General features: G+C 42.6%; 1 protein-coding gene across 1 annotated transcript in view; it reads right to left on the bottom strand.

Annotated features, from left to right (window-relative positions):
• Positions 1 to 1,721: 1,721 nt before the first annotated feature.
• The window catches only part of LOC147019826 (complement C3), a 271,920-nt gene continuing 251,657 nt past the window's right edge, over positions 1,722 to 21,984 (bottom strand). Inside the window, exons 40-44 of the mRNA XM_085894593.1 lie at positions 18,048 to 18,134; positions 8,715 to 8,795; positions 4,010 to 4,093; positions 3,696 to 3,834; positions 1,722 to 2,133 (exon numbers count right to left, since the gene is read on the bottom strand). Coding sequence (XP_085750719.1) covers positions 2,004 to 2,133; positions 3,696 to 3,834; positions 4,010 to 4,093; positions 8,715 to 8,795; positions 18,048 to 18,134 — 521 coding nt within the window. The 3' untranslated portion in view covers positions 1,722 to 2,003. The remainder of the gene's footprint in view (positions 2,134 to 3,695; positions 3,835 to 4,009; positions 4,094 to 8,714; positions 8,796 to 18,047; positions 18,135 to 21,984) is intronic.

Genomic DNA, 21,984 nt, shown 5'->3' with positions numbered 1-21,984 from the left:
TTTGCCCTGCGGTGAGTTCCAATACATCCACCGGCAACATCAAGGACGGTGGTCTTGAAAGCACTCCACAACTTTTCAGGACCCCCCAAAGCACCCAGATCCCCCAAGTGTCCACTCAGCCTGTTCGCAAACTCCTCAGCTACTCTCTCATCCCTGAGCTTACCAACACCCAGCCGAGGCTGGGATGGTACCATTCTCCAGGATGTGAGGTGCAACTTTAGAGTTGCTACAACAAGCTTGTGGTCAGTATTGAGGAACTGAGCACTCCGGTAGACCCTGCAGTTCTGGATCATCCTCCAACGACCGTCAATGAGGACATGGTCAATCTCCTTTGCCACACCGCCAGCGTTGGAATACAAAGTCCAGCGATGAGCTTGTGGGCGCTGAAACCATGAACCAGCCACCCTCAGTCCATGACTTCTTGCAAAGTCAAGGAACTTAGTGCTATTCTGGTTCATAGTTCCTGACCCATGGGGACCAACACACACCTCATAACCATCCCTATCAGTTCCAGTCGATGCATTGAAATCCCCCAAGACTAGAAGTGTATCTCGTCTGGGGCACTGATCAACCACAGACTCGAGCGTGGCGTAGAATGCATCCTTCTCTGTGAGATCACTCGCCTCAGTCAGAGCATAAACAGAGACCAGGGAAATGACACCTAAGGAGTGACGAATCCTTAATCTCATAATACGCTCGTTGACTGGTGTTACCTCAATTACCATTGGGGTCAGCTTATTGGACACAGCTACAGAAACTCCTTGGGTATGGTAACCATCAGAGCGACCAGACCAATAGTAGGTGCAACCACCCACCATTGTCTCGCCGCAATCCGGTCTCCGAACCTCAGAGAGAGCTGCAATCCCGATGTCCAAACGCTTGAGCTCAGATGATAACAGAGACAGGTGATCATCCTCTCTTAGGGATAGGACATTCCAGGCACCCGCCCGAAAGGACCGCCTCAGGTTAACCCAAGGAGACCGCCGTCTGGTGGACGACACCTCAGCACAACTCCGACACACTGTCCCGCAATCTGACCCAGGGATGTTACCCCGTGGTTTCCCTCCTATCATCAAAGATTGGGGGTCCCGAAGGCTTTGCCCCAAACCCGTCATCCGGTGAGCTGCCCTGCGAAGGGAAGCTGCACAGGAGGTACTCCCACGGAGTGGGTTTTCAGATTTTTTTGCGTTTTTGTGTTTTCCGGAATGAAGGGTTTTACGGTGGCCGGAGTGCAAATCCTGCCACCAACCTCCTAATAAAAAAGTAACCCAACCGCAGGAGGACGTCCGCAGACACAGTTGGGCACTAGATATGGATGCCCGTTGGCTCACAAGGAGCTCCTCCGCCCTTTGACAGGTTTTGTTTTTAATCCTGCTGGTTGTCCATATCCAAACACCCTCCTCACCGGAAAACCTGGTGGGGGAGACGGTTTAGTCACCGACAACCCGACCATGGAACAGGTTAGTACAGGTTTACATGGTACCTGTAGCAGGTCACAGATCTAACCTGACCTGACCTGACCTTAGAAATGATAAAGTACATTAATGAGGAAGAAATGCTGTTTTTCACCCTTGGTACTGTTTACGTCATAGATGGGTGATCGGTAATTAGGCCTACTCAAGAAATGGATAAAACCTGATCGACATTTCGAACATCAGATTTCTTCAGGAACTTTCAACAAAGACTTGGGCAACAATAACAAGGAAAGAGAGACGTTGAAATAAGGAAAGTTAATTTTATTATCCACTTGTGATGTATTTGTGAACAAATGAAATGGTAATGATTTATGTGCAAAACATAGTCCATGACAAGTGTAAATGCTAGTGTTTCAAAATTCTCTATTTCAAAAGGTGTTGGAGGTAGGGGCAGGGGCAGGGGCAACTTGAAAACAAAGAGCTTTGCCTCAAATGTTAAAACTTTGAGATGGCTTCAGTGATCAGTCAATCAATCCATTGATTTCTTTATATAGTTCTTTTTATTCAAAAGCACAATCTCGAAGCACTTTACCCTTTTAAAGAGCACCCTTTGAAATTTTCTGAAACTTGGCAACTTGCTGGTGGTGAAGGCAACCTGCATACCGATTCCAGTGGGAACTTTTCAAACCACGTGTCTGAAGTCAAGACGTATTGTGTCCTGCGGTTACATTAAAAGTACATTAGAAACTCTTCATAACACTGCAATCCTGGGACATTGGCATAACATTTAAAATCATATCCTCAAAGAATACTGATGTGAATCAATTTAAATGTGCAGTCATACAAGTTATCACCAATTATTTCGAGAGCTGATGAAGTATTGCGGGGTGAGGGAGGAGAGGGAAAAGAGGTAGGAGAGAGAGGAGAGGGAAAAGAGGGAGGGGAGGGAGGATGGGAAGGAGGGAAATGAGAAAACTTGCGGTTGTTTTTGCCACCTTATGCTGATGACATTATTTGTGAAACACAAACCACTAACCCTGCCTTCAATTAACAAATCCTATCACTCACAACCTCTCTGAGTATGACTTGGTCACATCATACACTCCAATCACCCCGTGATCTGATGGATACAGTTTCATTGATAGTAATATCTTGTACATGTTTTGAAACAAAATGCACACAATCTGTTTTTTTCAATAAACGTGTTTAATTGGCTTGTGTTGTTGAATAATATTTTCACAGGAAATATCCATTTTGGGAGAAGAGAGCATGTTGTTTGATCTGCACTCACACCTCTGCTTTTTTCTTCAACAAGATCATTTCATATCGATTATAATTCTCATTGGTACCTGTAGTATATTAAAATAACTATAACATTTACTTTTGATGAAAGAAAAAAAACTCAGGCTTGGTAAATCCAGCATATATTTATCATGTTGAATGTGCCTGCTCTTCTTAAATCTTGTAAGCCAAGCAGAATTGAGCTTGGTTCGTGTTGGATGGAAGACCTCCATAGACGATACTATACATAGCGAAAACTCATTTTGGTTCCAAAAGAATGCTTGAGTTGCAGCAAATGATCCTGCCAAACAGAAAGGAATTCCCTGGGTTGAGAAGAAAATATGAAACCGATAAAGAACGTGGATCACTTGACGATTTCAAAACCCAGCAGGAAGGAGGACAGCTCCAGAGAGCTCCACCGAGAGAAATAATAATTTACGCAAGAGCTGCAAGGAGACAGGTGAGTAATCATTATACGACAGTATGGAAAGATGTGATTGCTATTCTGCAGAACTTATGTTGGACACTGTTAAGTTGAATCCAGGTTCTTCTTCTTCTTCTTCTTCGTCCTCTTCTTTGTTTGCAGCTTGAGCTGCTGGTTGCATCATTGATTGTGGGTGCAGCTGCGCCACTGATGCAATGCCTGTATTAGCAGTACACTAGTACTCATTTCACCGACCTCAGAAGGAAGACAGGCTGAGTCAACCCCACCTGGTGTTAATGCAACGGCTGACAGGGGCTTGAACTCAGGACCCTAAGATCCCAAGCCAGCCACGTTAACTGCTAAGCCAGCACCAGGCTTAGTTCGATCTCAGTAAATGCTGTTCTTGGAATTGTAGTCAAAGTTCTGTTAATCTTTTAAAGATTTTCCAAATCTCCTGTTCATTCTAAAAAGACTCGACTGTACTTTGTGTCCCCTCAAATAACTCCAGATGCTAGTATGTTGGTTTGTGAGATGTCTATTCGTTATTCATTGCATGCCCATTATGTGTCGTTGACCTGTCAGAGTTTCTCCAGTGTGCATTATGCATCCCCATCACCAAGTAGATGTCTCCAGGTGACACATTAAGGTTCTTCCCACAATGCATCGGAATCACAAACGATCGTCTGGCACCCACATTTATGGCCTGGTCCATGCCTGAAAACAACCACACAAATATGAACAAAACAGTTAGCTTAGTCGCATTAAACTCTCGTCCATTACAACAGAAAAAGGTGGAAATGTCGTTTTAAAAGGAAAATATAAAAACGTTTTAGGATTTCTAGTAAATGGGATAAAATTAGGGTCCTGATTTCTAGCAAAAAATAATTACCTTTCTTTAGAACAGTTTTTAGTGCTGCGTTGATATTGATGTAGCTTGCTGTTTTCGTCACCTTTGTTACGCCAATGATGAAGACTGAAGAAAACAAGACATGATGATGGCAATTGAAGGAATATTCAGGGGAAAGACTACTCTGCATGTCAGTAATATCTACATGATCAGAATTTACATACTCATAATAACAAGGGCAAAATATTATTTTTTGATGTAAGGATGTAAAGAGAAATTTTTATTGCAACATCATAATACAGAGGAAAAGTTGTTTTTTGCATTTCCCTTGATTAAATTATTATGGAAAATACAACCGTTCATTTACTTTTGTGCCTGGTGTGTGTTTAATGACTTCATGGTGGTGGGCTTTGGATCCTTGGGTCCTGAGTTAAAATCCTGCTCGAACGTTGAATTAATACCAGGTGGGGTTGATTCAGCCTGTTCCTCCTTCCGAGGTTGGCAAAATAAGTATCAGCTTGCTGGGATGATTGAGCCATTCAAGCTCCTATGTCAGAGTGGCGACCTGTCCAGGATTGCGCCCAATAGCCCAGGAGACTGTTTCGGCAGCACCGACGCGCTGTGCAGAGTATGGTCCCAATGGATGGATGGATGGATTAATTGTCATAACCATGAGTGATGGGAATTTAAGCTAACAATGGCAATGAAAGCTCGGCAAGATTTTTCCCAAATAACTCCAAGTGTAGGCAAGACTTTCATTTGATATTTTACTTTGTGTCATTTCATTATATGATGTTCAAACAGCTTAAAGGATTTATTATAAATAGAATAACGCAATTCATCCCACACACAAAAACATGGATGTTTCAACGTCCTACCCCACCTATCTACAATAACTGTAGTTTCCATTATACTCTAACACAGAAAATTGGCTTATTTTTTGGTTTTCCATTTCATTATATTTGTACCATATCCTGATTCCAGGTGGAGTAGTGTGTCCCCACTGACAGACCTCTGGTAGCTTGTACCTGTTGCTGTGTTTCAGTTTGGGGAGTAACTGCTGAAATCTATCTGTCCGGGTTCTTCCTGGCATCTTTGTTCTTTGTTCCTTTCACACTTTCTTTCTAATTTTTTCACAATTCTATTTCTTCATTTTAATTCTTGCTTTTTCTTCTCTTTTATCTCTTTTACTCTTTATTTCTCTCTTTCTTTATCTACCTGTTGAAAGAAAAGTGAATTGTTGTGGAAATTTTTCTGTAAGGCTCACTTGGCCACGCATGGATTGGTTTGGGGATAGTGGAGTAGCGGCTGAAACCCGAATCCTATCCAGGTTCCTCCTGATGACTCCATCTTTGCTCTTTACTTCTCTGGGTTCATCCTGATGACTCCATTGCAGTACTTGGTCTTCCGTTTGATTTAGAATGATTTGTACAACCTCATGGAGTTTGATATATTTTTTGTTATTATCAAGCTGACAGTTTGACTCGCCATTACCATCTAAATGGCCGGATTCATTTAAATGCTGCAGGGGATAAGCAGTAATTACTTGGCTTCACATAAGTGTAAATGAAGAATATATATATATATATATATCTTCTTCTTCTTCCTCTTTCGGCTTGCTCCCGCTAGGGGTCGCCACAGCGGACCAACTGTCTCCATTTTGCTCTATCCTCCACATCTTCCATTGACACTCCAACCACCCGCATGTCCGCCCTCACCGCATCCATGAACCTCTTCTTTGGCCTTCCTCTTCTCCTCCTGCCTGGCGGCTCCATCTTCAACATCCTTCTCCCGATATACTCCGTTTCCCTCCTGTGCACATGTCCAAACCATCGCAATCTCGCCTCTCTCACTTTGTCTCCAAACCGTCCTACCTGCGCTGTCCCTCTAATACACTCATTTCTTATCCTATCCATCCTCGTCACTCCCAACGAGAATCGCAGCATCTTTAACTCTGCCACCTCCAGCTCTGCTTCCTGTCTTTTTGTTAGCGCCACCGCCTCCAAACCATACAACATAGCTGGTCTCACTACCGTCTTGTATACTTTCCCCTTCACTCTTGCAGCTACCCTTCTGTCACAAATCACTCCTGCAACTCTTCTCCACCCACTCCATCCTGCCTGCACTCTCTTTTCACTTCTCTCCCACACTCTCCGTTACTTTGGACAGTTGATCCCAAGTATTTAAACCAATCCACCTTCCCCACCTCAACTCCTTGCAACCGCACCATACCACCACCCTCCCTCTCATTTACGCACATGTACTCCGTCTTTCTCCTACTGACCAACATTCCCCTTCTCTCCAGTGCGTACCTCCACCTCTCAAGGCTCGATTCAGCCTGCTCCCTACTCTCCCTACAGATCATGATGTCATCCGCGAACATCATGGTCCATGGAGACTCCAGTCTGATCTCGTCCGTCAACCTGTCCATCACCATTGCAAACAGGAAAGGGCTCAGAGTCGATCCTTGGTGCAATCCCACTTTAACCTTAAACCAGTCCGTCATTCCTACCGCACACCTCACCGCTGTCACACTGTCCTCATACATATCCTGCACGATCCTCACATACTTCTCCACCACTCCTGACTTCCTCATACAATACCACAACTCCTCTCTTGGCACCCTATCATAAGCTTTCTCTAAATCCACAAACACACAATGTAACTCTTTCTGGCCTTCCCTATACTTCTCCATCAACATTCTCAAAGCAAACATCGCATCAGTGGTGCTCTTTCCTGGCATAAACCCATATTGCTGCTCACAGATCGTCACCTCTCCTCTCAACCGAGCTTCCACTACTCTTTCCCACAACTTCATGGTGTGGCTTAACAACTTTATCCCTCTGTAATTTCCACAGCTCTGCACATCACCCTTATTCTTTAAAATCGGAATCAGTACACTTAATCTCCACTCCTCCGGCATCCTCTCACTTTCCAAGACTTTATTAAACAATCTGGTTAACAACCCCACTGCCATCTCTCCTAAGCACTTCCATGCCTCCACTGGTATTCCATCTGGGCCAACCGCCTTTCCACTTTTCATCTTCTTCATAGCAGTCCTCACTTCATCCTTACTGATCCACCCCACTTCCAGATTCACTATCTCCACCTCTTCCAACCTTCTCTCTCTCTCATTTTCTTCATTCATCAGCTCCTCAAAGTACTCCATCCACCTTCTCAACACACTCTCCTCGCTCGTCAGCACATTCCCATTTGCGTCCTTTATCACCCGAACCTGCAGCACATCCTTCCCAGCTCGGTCCCTCTGTCTTGCCAATCGGTATAAATCCTTTTCCCCTTCTTTTGTATCCAACTTCTCATACAGCTCATCATATGCCTTTTCCTTGGCCTTAGCCTCCTCTCTTTTGCTTTTCGACGCCACTCCTTGTACTCCTGCCGACTTTCTTCATCTCTCTGACTATCCCACTTCTTTTTAGCCAACCCCTTCTTCCTTATACTTTCCTGTACTTCCTCATTCCACCACCAAGTCTCCTTATCTTCCTTCCTCTGTCCAGATGTCACACCAAGTACCTTCCTAGCTATCTCCCTCACAACTTCTGCTGTCGTTGCCCAATCATCCCACCCATCTTTACCACCATCCAACGCCTGTCTCACCTCCTCCCTAAATTTCACGCAACAGTCTTCCTCCTTCAGCTTCCACCATCTGGTCCTTGGTTCAGCCCTCACTCTCTTCCTCAACCTCACCTCTAAAGTCATCCTACAGACCACCAATCGATGCTGTCGAGCTACACTCTCCCCTGCCACAACCTTACAGTCACTAATCTCTTTCAGGTTGCATCTCCTACTTAAGATGTAATCCACCTGTGTGCACTTTCCTCCACTCTTGTATGTCACCCTGTGTTCCTCCTTCTTCTTGAAATACGTGTTTACCACTGCCATTTCCATTCTTTTTGCAAACTCTACCACCATTTGCCCTTCCACATTTCTCTTGTTGAGACCGTACCTCCCCATCACCTCCTCATCCTCTTTATTCCCTTCCCCAACATGTCCATTGAAATCTGCTCCAATCACCACTCTTTCATCCTTGGATACACTCTCCACCACTTCATCTAACTCACTCCAGAAATCTTCTTTATATTCCATCTCACACCCCATATGTGGGGCATATGCACTGATGACATTCATCATCACCCCTTCAATTTCCAACTTCACACTCATCACTCGGTCAGACACCCTCCTCACCTCCAATACCCTCTTGACATGATCTTCCTTCAGGATTATCCCGACACCATTTCTCCTCCCATCCACACCATGGTAGAACAGTTTGAAACCACCTCCAATGCTCCTCGCCTTACTCCCCATCCACTTGGTCTCTTGTACACACAGTATGTCCACCTTTCTTCTCTCCATCATATCAGCCAACTCTCGCCCTTTGCCAGTCATCGTCCCAACATTCAGAGTTCCAACTCTCCAATATATATATATTGGATATATATATATATATATATATATATATATATATATATATATATATATATATATATATATATTGTTTAATTGAAAGTTAAAGTCAAAATGAAAGTGTTATACAATAAAATTATATCAAGGAATTCACAATATAAAATATTCGGTAATTTCATGACAATAACATGGGAAACATTTTTGTGACATTGCAGTTTTGATCACAAACCTGATTTGGTTGAAATCTGAAAATTAAGTGAGTCAAGAGATGACAGAGTAAAAGGTTACAGGATGTAAAGGAACTGTGCAATGTGGATGCCCTTACCATATTCCGCTCGACAAGCGTTACCATTGCGATCTGCATTTCTGTCCTCGTCGGCCATTCCCTTCAACTCAACACAATGTCCTGTACAAAAAAGAATGAATTTTCAAACTCTGATCCAAATCAGAAAGTTGCTTTATTTTTCAATTTTCATCACTTTCTTCTCAAGTTTGGAAGTGATTGTTGTGATGCGAGAAATGTAGCTCATTTTACATGTTTTACAGTGATGAAATTCACCAAGATATGTGAATGATATAACAATACATTTCCCATTTAAAGATCCTGTGCTAAATATTTGCCCTGATAATCCCATTATCCAGAATTAAATATCAGCCTATGGAGGCTGACTCATACTGTGGGTGGCAGTAAGCTGTGGACCGCTGTCTTTACCTGAGTCAGTTCTGTGTCTGTCCCAGACTACAACTGAACAGGAAGTTACATTTTAACTTTAATATCATCTTTACTGGCTGCAATTGAAAAACCTTAACATCCGTAACACAGTTAATGAACCAGAGCGGATGTGTGGCAGACGTTCTCTGTTTGAGAGGATGTTTGAAGCAAGTGCTGGTATAGCATAGAGGTTCATGGTTACCATTCCAGTTAAGAGGTGCAATTGGACACAGAGACACACACACACACACACACACACACACACACACACACACACACACACACACACACACACACACACACACACACACACACACACACACACACACACACACACAGTCCACAAGCCTTAGAAACTGTAAAAGGAGTGGTAAATACATATCAAACACCACACAATAGCACACATATTCATTACTGGATTTAAAATGTATATCTGACACAAAAGGTAGAACAATAAAATTGTCTTCACTTCCTCATAATTGTTCAATCAATTGGTAAAAGTTTTATCTTTTCTATGCAAATGTCTTTTTCGCAATTCCACAATGATGAAATTGCCCCTCTTTCATGTAAATTTTGAAAATTATGTTAAAAAGACTTTTAACTATAGATTTTGTGCCAGCAGCAGCAGGTTAAAAGTGCCCGGCGAGCAGACGTCAGTTAGTGCTTGCGTGTATGCACACAAACAGCGCATGCGCAAAAGGCCTTGTTAGCATTCATACATCATTTCTAATGTCCCATATTTCCCTACTCAAGTATGCGCATGCATGCCTGGGATGAGATTTCATACAATTTTTCAAATTCAGAGCCAAAGTACATCTGGATAAACTGCAGGTTTGTGTTCTGTTTCATGTTCAAAATATGAAATTTAATTGAAATCAAGTCGTTCCTCGATCTCAGACTGTCCGCAGACAGACAGATAGACAGAATGAATGAACCAACTGCTTTTTTTTCTGTTTTTTAATGACTTGTTTCTGTACTTTTCTAAAACGTATGTACATGCTGGAGAGTTTTATTTTGATTGCATGACTAATTATTGAGTGTGAAACCACTTTGCATTAAATAGTGTTACTATTATATATTGGAGAGCAATAATAACATGCACAGCAAGTATGCAGTGTCTGTGCCATCGCAATCCAGGAAGTCCACCACCATCACCCCATTCTCACATTTACCAACACCATCCTTTCATTTATTACCAAATACAATTATAACACTTGTTGATGAGTTGTATTACTTGTAATTGAAAATTCTAATAATGCTAACAAGTGTAAAATATAAGTGTATGTATAAGTATTATTATATATTTATAACAAGTACCACATGTAATTAAGACACTCGTTAACTAGCAAACTGGCTGGCTCCATTTTGGCTATTCGTTTATTAGAACACTTTATGAATAGCAGGTTGTTATTACCAAGGTTATTAGACTTTCAGAAGAGAGTTGATTTATTTATCTCTGGTGCAGTGTATAACTTGTGCCAGAAAACTGAAATTCTGAAATTTTTATACTTGCTGTACATCCATGTGTTCAAGCACACTGCACTTTCAGTACAACCCCTATCATGAAGGTCTTAAGGTTTAATGGTCTGAAAGGTCTAAAGGTCAAATTTAAAGGTCTAAACCAGGGGTTCCCAACCTGTGGTAAGCATACTGTGATGTCCACGGGACTTGAACAGTCCCGCCAACGTAGAATGAGCCGAAACGATGGAGGCGGTTTATTTATTTATAACCCAAAGATGGCGGTTTTAATCGCTCCACCGCAAACGGGACGAGAAAGGTGGCACGAGTCGCTTTTTACTGAGTTAATACCGTTTATTTCTCTAACCAGAAATAAAAGACTCGGCAAGAGGAGGGATCCGGGGCGATTCGACGGGATGGTGGTGTGGGTTCGGGCATGGGGAAAACACAAACAATTCCAATGGATATACCAATCTCAAACCCTCTAAGGCGCCAGGTACACACACACACACACACACACACACACACACACACACACACACACACACACACACACACACACACACACACACACACACACACACACACACACACACACACACACACACTAGCTGGTCCTGGTGGTCAGGCTTGCCCGTGGTGTAGATGCAACAGTCCCTGGATTGGTGTCGGACGAGCTGGCGTTGCGCTCGTCAGGGGCAGGAGACACCGTGGTGCTGTCGACCTCCTGGTGTCGGCCCAAGTCCGCTCACAGCCGCCAGGGAGCCAGTTCTGGCGCCAAGTTGCGAGCAGGAGAGGGAGGCAGGTCCGCCCGCCGTTCGAGCCCATACTCCGAGCTTAGCAGAACCCCAGAGCCAACCGAGCTGAGGCACGAAGCACAGCAGGGCCTCGAGACACGATGAAAACCAGGATCGAATCAGCGCAACAACACAGCACGCTCCCAGCACAACAGCCTCCACCAGAACGGTTTTTCTGTACCGATCTTCTTCCTCTTTGCCTTTTCCCCGAACAGAGCCTTTTTATCCTCGAGTCCTCGTCACTTCCAATCGAGCCGTTTTTATTGGCCCTCCACCATCGCCTTCCGCCAATCGTGATCACGGGGCGGAGCCATCCGCAGCACTGTCCTGTGACGTCACGGCAAGCCTCCAGAGAATACTAAAAGGGGTTTACGCAGACACACTTACCCTATCCCGTCTCCCTGTCTAATTACGTGACAATTATCATTTCCCCCTTAAAGAAATTGACATTTACTAGACAACTTATCACCACTGAATTGCTACTTATTACATCGAGATCCTGGTAAACTCGAACAGCATGGCATACCTAATTAAACATCCTAAATGCCCTTTGAATGCATACCCCCCTCAAACGTAACAGTACCACAGGTGGGCTTTCTCTGTGGTACGCGGCAGCGTTTTTTTTGTTTTTTTTTTAAACGCAGTTTTTATTTTACGTCTCTCTTATGCAGCTTGTGCACAATAATTAAATTTATATCGAAAGTGGCTGTACACTGACAGCTGTTTGTTATCGGCCATTGTGCACAAGTCTTATTATTCGTTTTGTCTCTACAAGCCACACTGTCATCATTGCTTATTGCCCGGCTTATTGTTACCGTTATCGTTCACCAGCATCATGTCAATGCGAAAATATTCGGAGAGTTATCTCAAGTTAGGCTTCACTTCCATCCAAAAAGGTGAATTAGAAGCTCCACAGTGTGTGAGTTGTGGAAAAGTTCTCGGCAATCAATCTATGAAGCCAAGTCTATTGAAGCGCCATTTTGATTCTGTTCATCCTAAACACAGCGACAAGGACCATGATTTTTTTCGTCGGAAGGAAAATGCCATGAAAAGAGCATGCTTCGACGGCAGTCCACGGCAGTCGTAAAGACATCCCACTTAGTTGCACTGCGAATTGCAGAACAGAAAAAACCTCACACCGTCGGTGAAAGCCTCATCCTTCCCGCCACAAAGGACATCGTACGTCTTATGCTGGGAGAACAAAGCGCCAAGAAGCTCAATTCTCTTTCGTTGTCAAACAACACAGTTCAGAGGCGCATTGAAGAAATGTCAACCAATATTTGTGACCAGGTGGTGGCAGAAATCAAGGCATCTCCATGCGGATTTTCTATGCAATTGGATGAGTCAACTGACGTGGCAAATTGTGCCCAACTGTTAGCGTTCGTTCGGTACGTGCATAAAGCCAAGTTCAAGGATGAAATACTATTTTTCTGCCCGCTTAAAACCACAACGAAAGCAAAGGACATTTTCGAAGAGGTGTCTTCCGTCTTTGATCAAGTTGGCCTGTCATGGGTTGATCTGAAAGGCTGTACTACAGATGGTGCTCCAGCTATGTCAGGGTGCAGACCAGGTTTCCAAACGCTTGTGAAGGCAGTTGCTCGTGAAGTGCGCGGCCTACGCTGTACGATCCACCGCCACGCACTCGCAGCCAAGGCGCTCCCCAAGCCATTGACTGACGTTCTCTCAACCATGATCAAAATTGTGAACCATGTGAAATCCCAGGCTCTCGATTCGCGACTTTTCAAGAAACTTTGCGAGGATTTCGACTCCGACCATAAAGTTCTCTTATTCCACACTGAGGTGAGATGGGTTATCCCGTGGAAATATGGCGAAGCGCGTGTTTGAACTGCGAGCTGAGCTTCGTGAATTCTTCGAAAACGATGGAAAACGAAAGACTGTCGATTTCGTCGCTGCTTTGAACGACCCCAACTGGGCATTGCACCTGGCTTATTTGGTCGACATTTTCTCTCAGTTAAACGCCCTGAACAAGTCTCTTCAGGGGACTGGCGCGACTATCATTGACTTCATAGACAAGGTCAAGGGATTTGAGGAAAAACTCCGTCTGTGGAAGACGAATGTCGAAGCGGGAGTGGTGGTCATGTTTTCTTGCACGGCCAATATTCTTCAGAAGCATGAAAAGAATCCCCCAAGGGAGTTCATACAACTGGTAAAACATCACCTCGCTTATTTGGATGAGGAATTAAATTCCTATTTTCCGGATCTCAAGGAACTGGATCTGAAAATGATTCGCAACCCATTTCGCATGAATGCATTGGATTTGCCACCTGGAACAGGACTGCAGGAAAGCTTGATTGATCTCCAGAACGACTCCACAGCCCCAGATCAGTTTGACGAGATGAATCTTGAGGACTTCTGGTGTGGAATGTTGGGGTCTTACCCTAAGCTAGCTGCCCTGGCTGTTCATTCGCTCATAGTATTCCCATCTACATGGCTGTGTGAAGCTGGGTTCTCGTCAGTCATTATTCTAAAAACAAAACAAAGATCCCTCCCTACTGGATGTTGAACATGATGTTCGGTGCGCTTTATCCAAAACAAAGCCATACATTGACCTGCTTGTGAGCAAGAAGCAGGCTCAACCATCCCGTTGACTGGACATTTTACACAATCAAATAGGTACTTACTGTATCATTCTTTTGTTCAGATCAGATTGCTCAATGTCATAGTTGTGAATTGTTAGTGTTGTTTAACTCCCCATTGTCATATCTGTATCACAAATAAACACTATTTTAGGTGAATTTTGGTACAGTGGTACTCGGTGGGACCACGAACATGTGAAATGGTACCCCAGTAAAAAAAAGGTTGGGAACACCTGGTCTCAACGGAGTCATGGTGCAATAAAACGTAATTAATAGACAAACTTACAGTCCAATACCATGCAATGAAAAGTTGAGAAAAGTGCATCACAGTACAGGCAGTCAAATTCAAACGGCGTGTCATTGAAAAACGTCCTCATATGGGTGGACCAAAGCTTCAGTGTGTTTTTCGATTTTATATACAGCACATACAAGCAGATTACGCGGTTCCACCGGCTGTTGTAAAGGAATTAGTTTCCAATTGAGTAATATTTAGGAAGTTTGTTATTACACTGTCAAAGAACATTCCTGTCAGTTACCTGTGGAGATTCCGCTTAATGTAAAATGTGACTTCAAGTTCTCAACTCCTTTCTGCAGTCCCAGCCCCAAGTCCTCAACCCCAAGTCTTCAAGAACTCTTCACAATCCCCAAGTCATCAAGCCCCACTCCTAAATCGTCGAGCTCCCCCTATCAACCCAAAGGCTTCAATCCCCCTCTGCCCTCGACATTCCAAACCTTCACATCCACTCACTACCCATTCCCCCATCACAACTCCTCAACCCGTCAATCCCCATCACAGCACTCCTCCTCACCAAAAGTCCTCAACCCCCCCCAAAGTTTTAACCTCCTCCTCTCGCCCCCTCCCCCCCCCGGGCTAAAGTCTCAACCTCCCTCTCCCAACTCTGTCCCATCTTTGTTCTCCCCATCCCTTCCAAACCCCAACACTCTGCCCCCCACCCAGTCCCCTCATAAAAGCGAAAGCACATTCTTGCATCAATTATACATTCTTACATCAGAGAGACAGAAAGAAAGACAGACACACTGAGATATATAGACAGATAGACATACATGAAGATAGATAGAGACAAGCAGAATGACAGACAGAGATAGATACATAGACAGATACAAACACACAGATACACAGATAGATATACAGACATACACAGAAAGATATGACACACACACACACACACACACACACACACACACACACACACACACACACACACACACACACACACACACACACACACACACACACACACACACACACAGATAGAATTGACATATATATATATATATATATATATATATATATATATATATATATATATATATATATATATATATATATACATATACATATACATATACTGGATATAGACATGCACAGAGAGATAGATAAAAAGATAGACATAGACATATATATATATATATATATATATATATATATATATATATATATATATATATATATATATATATATATATATATATATATATACATATACTGGATATAGACATGCACAGAGAGATAGATAAAAAGATAGACAAATTTATATATATATATATATATATATATATATATATATATATATATATATATATATATATATATATATATATATATATATATATATACAGACAGAAACAACCACGGTTCACATGTGCATGAAAAGAAAGTGGAAACATTAGTAAGGAGTACTAGGTTCCATTTGTAAGGGATTTTGTTCGTTTCCAACAGTGAATTTTTCTCGGTGAAATAAATGGACAGAAAGGAAATTATTCGTTGGACGGAATTGACAGATTAATTTGTGGTTATATTATTTTTTTATTTCTGTTAAGTTTGCAAACCAGCGACACTGAGATTATACACCACCGATGAAATTTGTTCTTCCACTCACACCTCACACAATGCACTGTCAGAGCGTTCTTTTCTATTCCTCACATGTGCATGAAAAGAAGGTGAAAGCATGAGGGGGGGAATCCTCGGTTCGGTTTGCAAGGTAATTACTTTGTAAGGCGAATTCAAACTGGTTTTTTGGGGGTTGTTTGGCTCTGATTTTTCTTTGACAACACAATAGTCACTAAGTGTTAAAAGTGTGAAGATTTCTCGGTAAAGTAGATAGACGGAAAGGTAATTATACGTTTACAGAATTGACTGAATAGTTTGTGGTTCCATTATTTTTTTGGACATGTTGAGTGTGTGACGAGGAAGAGCTGATTCGATTTTGGTGAGGATCTGAAACTGGATCATGATCCGATAATTACCTCCGCCGCCGAAGGTGAAGGAGGTTATGTCTTTGTTTGTCTGTTTGTCTGTTTGTTTGTTTGTGTACACAATATATCAAAAAGTTGTGGACAGATCGGGATGAAATTTGGTGGGCAGGTTGGGTGTGTGACAAGGACGAACTGCTTCGATTTTGGTGAAGATCCAGATCCAGATCCGGATACGAGAATTTTTATAGTGATTCTTCACCATTGAGAGACAGGGCCAAAAACGATATATAGCATGACATCTCAAAAAGTTGTGGACGGATTCGGCTGAAACATGGACAGGTTGGGTGTGTGACCATGATGAATTGATTCGATTTTGGTGAAGATATGAGAATTATTAAATTTTTTAAGTGATTCTTCACCATTGAGAAATAGGGCTAAAAACGATATAGTACTGTATAACATATTTCAAAAATGTATTGGGCCCGATATGTTCTCGTGGATCAGGCATTATGTGGTGGAGGTATGCGCACCTCCGAGTGCCCTTCCAGTTACTTTAGTGATTCTTCACCATTGAGAGATAGGGCTAAACCGATACACACAGTATGTACATATGATACAGATCACTTAACGTCTTAACCCCTGCTTTTCTCTTCGTGAAGGCAGGGTAATAATAGTCAGGTTTAATCAAACCCGTCAGAATGCACGGTATGTCAGAATACATGCTAATTACATTACGTAAATTACGAAGAAAATAGCGTGATGTACTTTTTGAACGGCCCCACATTGTGGTTAAACAACCCGTGAGCGTGTGACGCATCAGCTCGTTCTCATATAACCATGGCGGAGGTTGACATGGATAAGAGATGTAAGTTACTCTTTTAATAGTGCAATAAATGTGTGTTTCCCAATCATTCTGTAAATATTTTAACTGTTTTGTAAATGCGTGTTTCCCAATCAGCCCGTTATCGGATTTTGGTGCAGGTCGTTACCACAGTGCGGTCATTATTGTTTGTATCTCCTTGCTCCTTTGTTGTTATCTCAGTTGTTGGTGTATATCTGTTGTAAGTTAGCTTTATATTTTTTGTCTTTTTTGCAATCATTAGGGCTGTATTCGTTGCTGTTTCAGTTTCATGCCTGACAACTTCCATTTGCACTTGTCTTTGGAAATGTTTTGCCGGGTGGGTTCGGATGGTTGCTGTCTTCGTGTTTGTTTACAAATTGGATTCAGTAGCCTGCTCAATTGTTTATGTACTCAGCCAATCCTACCATTGTCATTCTTTGCACTTGGTTGAGTTCCATCAGGCCGCGCTACCTCCTCTTCTCAGCAGGGACATTCTTGCGATGCATCGATTGTTGTAGAACATTTTGTGAATAGTGAAGAGTTTTCTTGATTTGATATCTAGTTTATTGATTTCAATTTGTGGCCAGTGTATTATTCTGCAACTTTATTGAAACACTGATACTGCTAGTTGGTTAATGGCTTTGATTTTGTTTCTCGGAGTGAGATATGTTCAGGATCATCCTCATTCTATGCAGGTATTCTTTCGCACTTTGGGGTGTGTGTGTGTGTGTGTGTGTGTGTGTGTGTGTGTGTGTGTGTGTGTGTGTGTGTGTTTTATGATAGCATAGCTGAAGCACTAAAAGCATTCATCATTTATCTTGCACTTCCCATCGTCTCTGCTTGTCACATTTTCTGACTTGATAACAAGACAAATAGCACAAATATGGTGTTTCCGTGGCAACAACCAGTCAATGAAATCTCTTCACAAGAACATCGAGTGCTCCATCTCCAGAAATGCTCGGACCGAAGTAATTTTTACCACAAACTCCATGCAGTGATAAATCGAGAATGTTTTGTGATGATAATAAGTGCTTACGTTGCAGACAATTGCAGATATTTCCATGACAGGAAGCATCAGGGTTCACCTCCATCTTTGGGTGGTAGGATTTGCTACAGCGGAAATCTGGAATGGGCCAAGAGCAGTGACAATTAAAAACATGCACAAGCTCCATGCAATGACAAATAATTAAAGAAAACACACACACACAGTGGTTTCAAAAGTTAGTTCAATGAGAATTCTGTTCACATGTTAAATGATTAAATAAAACCATTAGAGATTAGATCATTTTATTTTTACATGATGCAAACACAAATTGAAAACTTAAACTGTTTTGATCAAGAAAACAGCTTGCGCAAAAAAAAGAAATGAACACACAAGTTGGGTAAACTAATTCAATACAAGAACAAAATTATTATCAAGCTAACTTTTTAAACACCCCGAGTACATATTGTTATGGTTTTAGAAACTTACCCCAAGAGGAGAGCATACATGGACATGTAGGTGACCTGAGGATTAGTTATTTCATGAGTCTTTGTGTCGATAGCCCTTGGTCTTTGCTCCCTTGTCAAGGGGTTGTTCGGTGGGCATGCGTTGGTTAGGTTGTCTTTCTCCAGTGTAATGTCTTCCCTCCCCTTCTGCCACTTTCAATCTTTCTTCCTTCACACCATCGGTCTGTTCCCCACCTCCGCCTTTCTCAATTCACCAATAACCCCCCCTTCACCAAAAATCCTTTCGACAATCCCTCCTTCACCCCATCGGTCTAGCCTTCGACCCCGCAGCCATTCGGTCATCCCTCAGTCTGGCAGAATCCCTCTCTGTTTTTGTTCCGTTCTTACATGCATGTTCATAGCACAACACATGACACTTGGTGTTTGTGGCATGCGAGGGTGCAGCGCTCTCACAGGTGTGGTAGAGTGCAGAACTGTATGAGTCGACGCTTGTGCGCGAGGGAGGGGGCAGGAGCTTCCGTTGTGGCCTTGGGCGCCTGAAGGGAGAGGTGGGGGCTGTACCTAGCGTTCCCTCAGAATGACGTGGCATTTTCCACAAGTCACATCATAGACCTGCCACCATTGGTTGTGGGCCATTGGGAGAAGGCTTGCACGAGCCGGGATGGAAAGAGCTCACGAGAGGAAGAGAAAAGAGGAGCAGAAGGCTGAGAGACAGAGAAGGCTCGTGAGAAAGGGGAGAAAAGTGATTAGAGAGAGGGAAGATAAACATGGCAAGAGTGCAAAGAAGGAGACTGAGAAGGCTCGTGAGGGGGAAGAAAGAAAGGCTTCGCTTCACGAGCAGTTTGTGTCAAGCTTCTATGGAAAAAGAACACTCCTTCCATGAACATCGTCCAGCTGTCAACCTGTCAGCCACGAAGGATGAGCAGGGTAAACGGGAACCTAGGGAGGAAGAAGCCGAGGCAGAAGAGGACGAGTCGCATATCTAGCTGGCACATCTGGAATGCGAGAAAGGACTCGCCTTCTGGCTCTGGGTGCTTCAGGGACTCGGCTGCATGTCCCATAGCGCCACATCACCACTGCCATTCTTCTCCATCCATTTTCCTCCGCATTCTCGAGTATATTTGGGCTGTGTGCAATGAGGGAGAAAAGAAGAGACTCTACTTGTCTTTTCTTTTCATGTTCTTGTTTTATTCTTCTCTCCTGAGTGAATGATGGCCAAGTATTTTGTGTAAGACTGAATAATAAGAATATGTGTTATGGTTGAACCTGCTCTTACGTGCCTTTTGCTTTCTTGCTTGTAGATACTAGCTTGTGTGTGTGTGTGTGTGTGTGTGTGTGTGTGTGTGTGTGTGTGTGTGTGTGTGTGTGTGTGTGAGTGTGTGTGTAATAAATAATTGTTTGTTGTTATTTCCAATCTGTCTTGGTTGTCCTTTCCTTTATTGGTCCGACATCGAGTTAGATGGGAAGTTGTAACCCCACTTGATTTGCTTATTTACCAATGTGTACTTCACAGCTCCACTCGGCTGCACCTGATCCGGAAAGTTAATGCAAATACGCATCGAGGGCATGAAACTTGCTTGGTGGGGTCGATCCACCGGAAATGGTAACACGTGAAGTAGTGTAATCATGCCAGGATTGGCAGTACCAATCAGCGTCCGTGGTTGCTTGGCAACCTGCCAGCACGCGGAGTTATCTGTGCCCAGCAGCCTCAGAACCAGGCGTTCGGGAGGCACCCAAGTGCTTTCCCTCGTGGCGAGCCACATATTATATACACATAATATATACATATACATATAAATATACATCTCTATGTGAAAATTATTTGCCAAGATCAGGAATCAAACTCAAGTCCTCTGGTGCTTGCTTTGCCATATGAGCTATCTGGGTGACCCACAGGCTGCTCACGCAATTCAATTCCCAGTCTGGGCATGTAATGTGGGAGATAAAATCCCCAAATCCAGATGTGCAAAGCTGATACAGACATACCCAAGAAGACTCGAAGCTGTAATCGCTGCCAAAGGCAGTTCAACAAAGTATTGACTCAGGGGGCTGAATACTTTTGTAAATTAGATATTTCAACTTTTCGTTTTCAATAAATTTGGAAGAATTTCTAAAAGCATGTTTTCACTTTGTCATTATGGGGTATTTTGTGCAAATCGGTGACAAAAAATCTAAATTTAATCCATTTTAAAGTTACACTATAACTATAACACATGAATATGTGACAAAAATCGAGGGGTGTGAACACTTCCTGAAGGCACTGTAGCAGTTTTTGTGTTATGTGGTTTTCTGTTGCCTTCTCAGTCTGGGATATTAGGTCTCATAGAGCAGTCTGGTCAAAGGTAAGTGCACTCACTATGGTATCTGCACACCTTCTTATTGGACACCACACTATACACAGCCGCTTTTGATGTGTTGTGCGATGGGAAGACGACGATTCAATAGTTCGCTGCTCATTCTGAAAAAGTTTTCTTTTAATGCGTTTAAAAAGTTTTTTGTTTTTTACAACAATCTTAAGACCCTTCGTCTGATTTATTTTCATTCCAAAGTAGCTGATTCATGTTACATGTATGGGCAGCTGTTATTTGTGAAAACTTTCATGATTGTACTCATTCGTCTAATTAAAGGTGTTATTTTAGCCCTTAGTAATGTCTAAATAAATTAGCCCTTCGACATGCCATTCGTATGCTCATTAGTCTATTTGGAAAGCATTCTTGAGGGACAAATTCAGAGTGCATATATCAGGTATATATCATGCATGTAGATTTCGAATTTGTTCTCCTGCCATTCTATTAAAGTGGAAATGGTCATGTTTGGTGACTGCCAATTACTTCAATAAGATTTTAAAGATCCTTAGTAACCGATATATTTTGATTCTTACTGTAAGTAGCTGATTCTTGTTACACGTATGGTCAGCTTTTGTTTCTGACAATTTCCATGTTTGTACTCATTTTTCTAATTAAAAGTATAATTGTCACTAGTTGAAGTCATTCATGTGCTAATTAGTCTGATCTCTATTCATATATCTTATAATATTTCCATTCCTCTAAGGATGAGAGAAATCTGAAAAGACGAGTTTGGTGCCTGGACTCAAAAATCTAAATAAATGTGGAATATGATGAAATGGTGCCACTTCAATTTGGTGCCAAGGGTACGAGTCTGATCTGGCAAAACTTAAGAATGAGCTTTTCAAGGTTTGGACTGTTGGTAAAAGGGAACCACACCATTGATAACTTTGTTCTCGAATGTCTAATTAAACCGGGCCTATCTCCCTGTCTAACACACACACACTCTCTCTCTCCGAGGGGAAAGTACTGCAAACCCTCCCATTTACTTTCTCAACCACCCACTTGATGAAGATCAGTAACTCAAACTCTTGGGTCTCACTCACAGCCATGATCTCACTTGGGCAAACCACATTTCAAAGTTGGCCTCCAAAGCCAGATGGGCATCTTACATCATGCAAAGTCCTTCCTTGGCACACCAGAGCTCCTATCCACCGACAAGGCTTTAATCCGCAGCTT

The sequence above is a fragment of the Eptatretus burgeri genome, chromosome 9, assembly GCF_056783735.1.
Source record: "Eptatretus burgeri isolate ZD-2024b chromosome 9, Ebu_testis_v1, whole genome shotgun sequence".
Classification (NCBI taxonomy): Eukaryota; Metazoa; Chordata; class Myxini; order Myxiniformes; family Myxinidae; genus Eptatretus; species Eptatretus burgeri.
Note: the sequence above shows the minus strand (reverse complement) of the source record. Positions and strands in the feature narration are given on the sequence as shown.